At 35.1% G+C, this 9,974-nt stretch overlaps 1 protein-coding gene across 2 annotated transcripts in view; it reads left to right on the top strand.

Annotated features, from left to right (window-relative positions):
* Positions 1-267: 267 nt before the first annotated feature.
* Positions 268-9,974, top strand: part of LOC110025367 (F-box protein At-B) — a 20,796-nt gene continuing 11,089 nt past the window's right edge. Inside the window, exons 1-2 of one of the 2 annotated variants that reach the window (XM_020725849.1) lie at positions 268-490; positions 6,433-6,638. In XM_020725849.1, the coding sequence (XP_020581508.1) occupies positions 320-490; positions 6,433-6,638 (377 nt within the window). In that variant the 5' untranslated portion in view covers positions 268-319. The remainder of the gene's footprint in view (positions 491-6,432; positions 6,639-9,974) is intronic. The other variant, XM_020725929.1, reaches the window with a different exon arrangement.

Genomic DNA, 9,974 nt, shown 5'->3' with positions numbered 1-9,974 from the left:
CAATAAGCTCGTTTTCATTATTTTTTTGATGACCATTCAGATACATGTGATAATATTTAATTGGAGTCTAGACACACAGGTAAGTCCGTTCTCCTCCGAATATAATATTTTTTCTTAAGATACACACAAAAAAATGACCATCACCAGTATATACAGGAGTTTAATATGTATTAATAAAGTATTAAGTTTTAAAGCGTCGTTACAATTCTTACAAGAGCTCTTTAAATAGGCGGGCAACCACACTTAAAATACCTTCGCTCTGCCTGTCCGCAATCCCGCACTCGAATAGCTCACTGAGGAGACAGTGGAGAACAAGGTCATGGAACGAATCAGTGGCGGCGAGCTAACAGAGAGGCTGCCGCAGGTTCTATTGCTCGATATTCTTTCGATGCTTGACGTGGAATCTCTCTGTTCTACAGCTCCTGTTTGTAGAGCTCTTCGTTCTTCGGTTTCTCAAGTCCTTTCATCTATCCCTAATCTCGACCTCTCTGTAAGCGATTTTACCTATCTTCTGTTTTTCTGTAACAGATCTGGTGAAAGCTTCCGGTTGTTACTTGTTAGGGATGATTAAATCTTAACTTTTTTAACCTTTTAGGTTTTTTTTTTCTCAGCAAGAGCTATCGGCCAAAATTTCTAATTTCCTCTTGCAATATCGTTATTTCTCTCGGAAGTTCAACTTATTAATCTTCAGATGGGCGTATTTTCAGCATTCGTTTCAATTAAGTGAAAATTCGTCCTTCGCTAGATTGTTGTCTTTTTGGCGCTGCAAGTTTCCTTCATTTGACCTGCGACTTCAAGATTTGTATTTGTTTTTTTATTTTTGAAATAATGTGAAAATTTGTACTCTGCTTTGCTAGCAGTGAACATTTAGGTGGAATGGCTCTGATTAGGGAAGAAACGAAAGGGATGGGGTGAATTTAACCACCGAGAAAGAGAAGCAATGTGACAGAGAATCAAGCTTTTTTGTAATTTTCTTTAATATTCATTAGATTATAGAACTCTTACATGCTTCGTCTACTTATAAGAGGATTGGATATTTCATGAAATAACAAAAGAAAACGAACTCATGAAAAGTAATATTAGTACGATCAAAATATTAAACTAATGATGTTTCATAATTGTTAGGTCTTTAATGAAATGAAATTTTTGTATATAAATAATCCTATTATGGTAGGGGCTGATATTGCCATTATGTCAAGTCTAAGTAAGACAAGTAATGACATATCAAATAATCATGTTTTGCAATAGCTCCTTTGGGTTGTGAAATACTTTTCCTGGCAGCCTTGATGAGTAGTTGTTCATGGGGCAATGATGTTGGGACCTTGGTTTTAAAAATTGTATTGGAGTGGCCGGACCAACCAATTCAAGCGTGGACGAGTCTTTTTGTCAGTTCGACTAAGTTCAAAAATCACTTTCGCACAAAATCAATTAGAATTGGTGGTTAAATCGGTGAACTTATTCGAGTTTTAATCAATCGTCTTGTTTTAATATTGATCAATTTTTTGCTTTTTGATTCGGATTGGATTGCTAGAAATAATAAAATTTGATTAAAAATAGATAAAATAATTAAAAGAGCAGTTTTTAAAATTTTAAATTTAGAATACTATTCAAAAAATTCAAGTGTGAAGTATTGTGAATTTAAATATTATATATTAAATTAGTGAAAATATTTTTATTGTATCATTATTATATTATTTAAATTACATAACAATAACTTTGATATTTTTTTTACATCATCTGTTTTAACTATTGATTCAACTGCTGTTGAATGGTTGAAACTTAAACTTCTAGTTTAATGTCTGCCCTGCTTATCAAAATCTATGTTGGAACATGCTCATCTACATCTCTAGGTAGTCTTAGAAGTGGACATGCTCTGTGTTTTTAATTGTTCACGAAGTGGGGTGATAATAGGTGTCAAATCGAGTTCTTGGGTATAGTTTGGGTTTGACCTAAAATTGACATGACTTGAAATTACTAAACCCGAAATTGACCCGAATATTAAACAAGCCAAAAAGTTCAACCCGAACTCGACTTGCATTCAACATGTCAATCTGAACCCGACACGTTTAACATAAGGAATAATAATTATTTTGGGATAATTTTTTGTCAATTTGGAGTCAATCTAGGCCAATTCTTGGTTTGTGAGTCAATTTCAAGTCAATTTATGGTTGGTGGGTCAACTCAAATCTGATCCGAAAAATTAAACATGTTAGAATTTTTTAACCCGAACCTAGCATGAAAATTATTCAAGTCAACCTGAATTCAAAATTTTCGAGTCAGGTTTGAGTTGAGTTGGCATGTTGTGTCAAATTTTGACACCCTTAGTTGATAGTCATCGTGAGTGTTATCATTATTATATTATTTAAATTACATAACAATAACTTTAATATTTTTTTACATCATCTGTTTCAACTATTGATTCAACTGCTGTTGAATGGTTGAAACTTAAACTTCTAGTTTAATGTTTGCCCTACTTATCAAAATCTTGGTTGGAACATGCTCATGTACATCTCTAGGTAGTCTTAGAAGTGGACATGCTCTGTCTATTTAATTGTTCACGAAGTGGGTTGATAATAGGTGTCAAATCGAGTTCGTGGGTATGGTTTGGGTTTGACCTAAAATTGACCCGACCTGAATTTACTAAACTCGAATCTGACCCGAGTATTAAACAAGCCAAAAAGTTCAACCCGAACCCGACCTGCATTCAACCTGTCAATCTGAACTCGACACATTTAACATAAGGAATAATAATTATTTTGGGTCAATATTGTGTCAATTTCGAGTCAATCTAGGGCCAATTTTTAGTTTGTGAGTTAATTTCAAGTCAATTTATGGTTGGCGGGACCACTCAAACCTGACCCGAAAAATTAAACATGTTAGAGTTTTTTAACCCGAACCTATCATGAAAATTATTCAAGTCAACCCGAATCCAAAATTTTCGAGTCGGGTTCGAGTCGAGTTGGCATGTTGTGTCAAACTTTGGCACCCTTAGTTGATAGTCATCGTGAGTGTTATCATTATTTTATTATTTAAATTATATAACAATAACTTTGATATTTTTTTACATCATCTGTTTCAACTACTGATTCAACTGTTGTTGAATGGTTGAAACTTAAACTTCTAGTTTAATGTTTGCCCTGCTTATCAAAATCTTGGTTGGAACATGCTCATGTACACCTCTAGGTAGTCTTAGAAGTGGACATGCTCTGTCTATTTAATTGTTCACGAAGTGGGTTGATTATAGGTGTCAAATCGAGTTCTTGGGTATGGTTTGGGTTTGACTTAAAATTGACCTGACTTGAAATTACTAAACCCGAATCTGACCCGAGTATTAAACAAGCCAAAAAGTTCAACCCGAACCAGACCTGCATTCATCTTGTCAATCTGAACCCGACACATTTAACATAAGGAATAATAATTATTTTGGGATAATTTTTTGTCAATTTGGAGTCAATCTAGGCCAATTCTTGGTTTGTGAGTCAATTTCAAGTCAATTTATGGTTGGTGGGTCAACTCAAATCTGATCCGAAAAATTAAACATGTTAGAATTTTTTAACCCGAACCTAGCATGAAAATTATTCAAGTCAACCTGAATCCAAAATTTTCGAGTCAGGTTTGAGTTGAGTTGGCATGTTGTGTCAAATGAGTCGAGTTGGCGTGCTGTGTCAAAATTTGACACCCTTAGTTGATAGTCATCGTGAGTGTTTAACAGAGCTATTAATGACTTATTTTTTTGTCGATAATTTGGAGGCTTTAGAGTTGAACATTAGCATAGATGACAAATTAAATCATTAATGTGGGTTAGAAACTCATGACATTTGGTGAAAAGCAAAAATATGAGGAACCTATGAAGCACATATGTGGAAAAGACACAACAAGGTGACATTACTACAAAAAGTATGACATAATATATTATGAATATATTATTTTGTTTTATAAAATTTTTGTTTAAAATATTTAATTTTGAGCAATTTCTATTAAATACATCAAAATATGAAGCATAATATCATATACCTAAGCTTCAAGAAAATTTATAATGATAGAAGAAAAGTAAATATTATTAACTATGAAAGGAATATTTATTATATGACCATTCATTAATCATTTTTAGTTGTCACATGTTTTGCTGAGGTTAAGATTGGATACAAAATTAAAAAAAAACAAAAATTTCAGAAAACACTATTGCTCTCTTTCAAATTAATAAAAAAAATATGACTAAATAAGCATAATTAATTAGAGTCGACACATCCATGTTATGGTTATCATTACCATGGATGCTCATGCTCTTTTGAGTGCTACCTTCACTTTAATATAGACAAAAATTAATTTTCAAAGATTAAATAATAACCTCAAATAAAATATGATTATTTGAGCATAATAAATATTCTTTTAAAAACTAAGAAGAAGCTTGAGGAGTGGAGGAAGAGTATTTTGGTCATCATTTTTAAGAATAAAGGGAATGCACAAGAGTGTGCAAATTATAGAGGAATTAAGTTGACGTCATACTTTAAAATTATGGGAGAGGGTAATTTAACATAGGTTAAGACATATTACAAAGTTTTCTTATAATCAGTTTGGATTTATGACGGGCATGTCTACCATGAAAGCTATACATTTATTGAGAGGTTTGATGAAGAAGTTCAGAGATATTAAGACAGATCTACATATGATTTTTATTGATTTAGAAAAAGCTTACGATAAGGTTCCAAGAGATATCCTTTGGAGATATGGCTTATATTCAAGTCGTTAAAGATATGTATACTAGAGTTGTTACTTTTGTTCGAATAGAAGGAGGATTGGCCAATATTTTCCTATTTCTGTTGGATTATATTAGGAATCGGCTTTAAGCCCATATCTTTTTGTTTTAGTTATGGATGGTCTTATTGGACATTTACAAGAAGATGTACCTTGGTGTAATGTACCTTGGTATACCTTGGTGTATGCTTTTTGCCGATGATATCATTCTCGTGGATAGTAGACAAGAGAAAACTCATGAAAAACTTGAATTATGAAGGTCTACATTGGAGTCAAAAGACCTTCGTTTGAGTAGAACTAAAACTGAATACATGGAATGTAATTTTAGTAGTAGTAGCTCTAGTGACATAAATGTAACTATGGGTGATCAAATTATTAAAAGGTGTGAACGCTTTAGATATCTCGGGTCTATTGTTCAATGTGATGGTGATATAGATGGGGATGTTATTAGTAGAATTCATGTTGGTTGGTTGAAGTGGAGAAATGTTTCGGGCCTATTGTGTGATAAGAAAGTACCACTTAGACTGAAAGAAAAAATTTATAGGATGACAGTGAGACCTGCAATGCTCTATGGCGCTGAATGTTGGCCTTTAAAAGAGAAGCATAAAACTAAGTTAACTGTTTCCGAGATGAGAATGATTAGGTGGATGAGTGACTTTACACTTAGAGATAAAATATGAAATGAATATATCTGTGATAGGGTCGGTGTAGCTCCAGTGAAGGACAAAATTAGAGAGAGTCGTCTTAGATGGTTTGGTCACATTAAACATCGACCATCTGATGATCTGATCCGATTAGGAGAGTAAATGTTTTAGATTCAACTTATGTTAAGAAAAGCAGAGGTAAACCTAGAAAGACTTGGGCATATTGTATAAAAAATGCTCTTAATTTATTAGAATTAAATGAAAATATGACACTAAATAGGACACAATGGAGAAAAAGATTCATGTGCCCCCCCCACTTAGTAGGATAAAGGTTTTGTGTTGTTATTCAAATATTGCAAAATCCTGACAATTCTTCTGTTTATGTAGGACTTAACATGTGATAAAATAATAACATGATACTGTATGGAAAGTAATTTAAGTACAAATAAAATTTTAAACCAAAAATCATTCAAAATTTTCAGGTCTTGTGTGAGAGGATACTCTATATAGAAACACTTGTTTACATTCTTACTACAGAAATAATCTTATAATGGATGCCAAATCCAAATAAGACATATTGGCATGTTTGCTGATTTTGTCCTATATCATTGGCGTAAGATTATTTTTTAATAGGAATCACGTTGAAATTTACCTTGGTCCGAATTGATGTTTTGAGATTTCGCTGCGATGTTCGCTGCGATGTTCTGGTTATTGAAACAACCTGTTCATCCATTAGCGAGATGTTGAAATAGTAAACACTATAGAAATTTGGGTTACAATCTTGTTCGATTGTTCTTTTGTTTAATTTTTAGTTTCTAAAGCAAGCATGTATCTTGCTACTTAAAGTATGTATTTCAGTGTATCACAATTGATATGCTATCCTTTTTTTGTCATGTAGACTATTTAAAATTCATCAATTATATGATCATGGAAGTATGTTTCATGCTGAGGCATCCTATTGTATGTTTCATGCCAAAGCATCCTATTGTACCTTGCTTATTTTTCAATTCTGATTTTAGCCTGGATATTCCAGGGATTTACTCCTACGATGCAGATCTTAAATAGAATTTTGAGTGATAGTTTTGGTCTCCGGAGCCTAACTCTGGATTGTCGTCAGTTGGATGACTCTTCGGTCAGCATTTTTACAAAAGAACACCTAGTGGAACTTGTGTTACTTAAATGCTATCACATTTCCTCTTACATATTTTGTGAAATTGGTCAATACTGCTTGAATTTAAGGTATGGAAGCACTATGGTAAATCTTAGTTGAGATCTTCTTTATTGATGTTTTAAACTTAAAACTTTTTTTTACTCCAGATCTAGAATTCTCAGTTTAAGTCAGATATTGCATTCTCCCTTTTACGTAATCAGTAATTTTGGATGACTTTCTTCTTTGGAAAGGCTTGCAAATGGAGAATCTAATGTAATTTTCTCTTTGGCTTGCAATCTTGATTAGGCTGTAGTTTTGATTAAAGATATGGAAAATAATAAAGGAAATTTGGTTGTCAGATTGCTTCTATGGTTGGGGATTTTATATTCCTTTGGAAATGCAATAGGCTCAAAATAAATGCCTGTGGACTTTCAGTCCTTTGAAGGGAAACTAATGATATGCATGCCTTAAGATCTAACTTATATATTATATAGCTGAATTTAGATGGAATTTTACATTCTTTTTTTCATCTTCAATAGCCTTATCCTAACTATTACGGTTGTTGACCTAGCTTGTTGAATGCCTTTGATGGCCCAAAAGTAGGCAAATTTTTTGAAGAAACCTATAGAACTGTACACTTGTTGGATTTGATGCATGCTCCAGCTTAACTAGTACAATAAAAACCCATCTCTTCAGGGGTCATGGCTTGCAAGGTAATTGAAGAATTCATTTTGGACGAAAAAAAAATAAAAGCATTATTTATGTGTTGTAGACATATTGGTACAAATCAGTTCGATACAAAAGATGGAAATATATCAAAGAATTTTTGCATTGCTACAAGTTTGCTAAAATTCACAAATGAACAAGAATGTAGACAAGGACAATTTTGTAGAGCTAAATTAATTTGGCTAAAATGAAAAAATGAATTAAAATTTTATGTGATATGAAAATATTATGCAAGGGGTAGATTTTATAATGACATTGTAACTATTTATGCTCTATGATTTTGAATATTGATCCATAATTATTACTAACAACTTAGTTTTTTTTTTTGGGAATGGTGTACATTTTGTATTAAATAATAAAAAAATGATACAAAATATGGGCACCAAAAGGCCCAAAAAGAAATTAAAAAAACTATGCCACATGGGCATTTACAATGTGTGCGCTATTCTCCTGTAAGGCCAAAAGAGAACATCAAAAGGATATACATGATGTAAAAGAAAATCACTATCTAAAGCTATTTTTGCTCAAGTATGGGCTGCTATATTGCTATCCCTGTCTATATGAAGGAACAAAATTTGCTTAAATCGAAGCAAGAAACCAATGTTGGGATTATCGGGAAATTGGAGCTGCCTTGCCTTCTTGCTCATCGTATAGTATCTTTGAAAAGGTTGATAAATTTTGAATTATATCCTTCAATGATAAAACCCTTGCCTTCAAACATCCATTCCTCAAGAAGTCCCTGGCCGGATAAGATACCCTTCATTTCCACATAGGAGTTGTCGCAATGTGTGAACTTGTGTCCCACCACAGTAATAAGGTGCCCCATCTCATCTCGTATAATGATACCAACCGCAGCAAGGTTAGAAGGAAGAAGGGTTCCATCAACATTTAATTTGATTCACCCTGGCTGATTAACACCCATTGCTCACGTAGTGAAGGAAAATGAGGGTCGGATGGAACTTAGAGAAGGTTGGAAGCAAGTGTTGTCGGAGTCCCGTGGGGTTTAGCGTGCTTTTTCGCAATTCTACTGTAATGCGGTTTACCTCTGTTGACAGGTGTTGGAACACGCCTGCTAGTGATGCTTTGAAAGTTGGCACACCTGTCAACAGAGGTAAACCGCATTACAGTAGAGCCTTGCCAAAGGAACACGCCTGCTAGTGATGCTTTGAAAGTTGGCAATAACTTTCTCAAAGCTATGATAAATGGGGATGTTGAAACCCCAAGCCAGAAGTTTATCCAGCACAGCCATTAAGAATGAGCAGTTAATAATAACATGGTTAGTGTTATCCACACCTTCACAGCTCCATGGGCGCTGATGCAATTCGGATAAGCCACACAAGGAAAGTGAGGGTCGGATAGAACTCAGAGAAGGTTGGAAGCAACCGCTGTCGGAGTGCCATGGGGTTTAGCGTGCTTTTTGGTGTTCGTCACCTGCCAACAGAGGTAAACCACATTACAGTAGAGCCTTGCCAAAGGAATACGCCTGCTAGTGATGCTTTGAAAGTTGGCAATAACTTTCTCAAAGCTATGATAAATGGAGATGTTGAAACCCCAAGCCCGAAGTTTATCCAGCACAGCCATTAAGAACGAGCAGCTAATAATAACATGGTTAGTGTTTTCCACACCTTCACATCCCCATGGGCATTGATGCTATTCGGATAGGCCACGCAAGGCCAATCAATCATTAGTAGGAATGGCGTCAAGGCTGAGTCACCACCAAAATATTCTCTCTGGGCCGAAGTTTAAGTCTCTCAAGCCACACGTGTAGCCCGAAGATGACCGAATTCCACCTGATATGCATTAACTATAATAGTATTACCGGAGAGCTGCTTGCACAATTCGGAAATGTCTTTCAGTTGGTCCCTTAGCAAAGGGATGTTGAGAATAATTTTGCAAAGCTCCAACCCAAAAAGCTGCTGGAGTTTCTCAATATTCCGTGTATTATGGGTAATCAGATCTGAAACCTTGGATTGCTTATCAATTTCTATGCTAACAAAAGTGGGTCATTGATCCAATTGTCTATCCAGAATCCATTTCTGTGACAGAGTGTTAATGCGCTCCCCATTCAAAACTTCCCATCGGATAATCTTGTTCAAGCATTTTGCACCATCCCGCAGAATGTTTGAGGCAGTGGAATCAGTCTTTTTTCAGTTCATCCATAAGATCATTACTGTGATTATGGGCCAAAAGTTGGTGGATAAGCAAATTAGTTTGGGTTAGGAAATTCCTAGCCAGCCTAACCCATAGGGGTCCTTTCCAATCCACGGCTGCATTGAAACCCAAACCGCTTTAGTTGGTTTACGTAGGACTTGCCTGTTGACCTCATTTTAGTGAGGTCTTAGTCTCTTACTCTCAGAACCCATAATCTAGCCTTAGGAGTTCCTTGTTGACTATCCTAGCGGACTAGCAATGGAACCCACCTCCCGTAGAACTTTAAGCCACTTCTTGACTCATTTTTGTGAAGAACTCGCATGAGTGTTTCCAAGCACTCAACTTCTAGTTGCAAGGGCTAAGGATCAACATGCAGAGGGCCCGAAAATGAGTTCCTATAGGATCAAACAGCCTTAGGTGAACCCTTTGTGACTCGATTACTCGCTAACGACGCACTTCACACACTCACTGCATCACACACGACTTTGACTTGAATTGACTCGCCCGTCGGCGAACTCGTCCGGACGACCCCGGATGACGAAACAGAC

The sequence above is a fragment of the Phalaenopsis equestris genome, unplaced genomic scaffold (assembly GCF_001263595.1).
Source record: "Phalaenopsis equestris unplaced genomic scaffold, ASM126359v1 Scaffold000002, whole genome shotgun sequence".
Classification (NCBI taxonomy): domain Eukaryota; kingdom Viridiplantae; phylum Streptophyta; class Magnoliopsida; order Asparagales; family Orchidaceae; genus Phalaenopsis; species Phalaenopsis equestris.
This window is presented reverse-complemented; position numbering and strand designations above follow the sequence as displayed.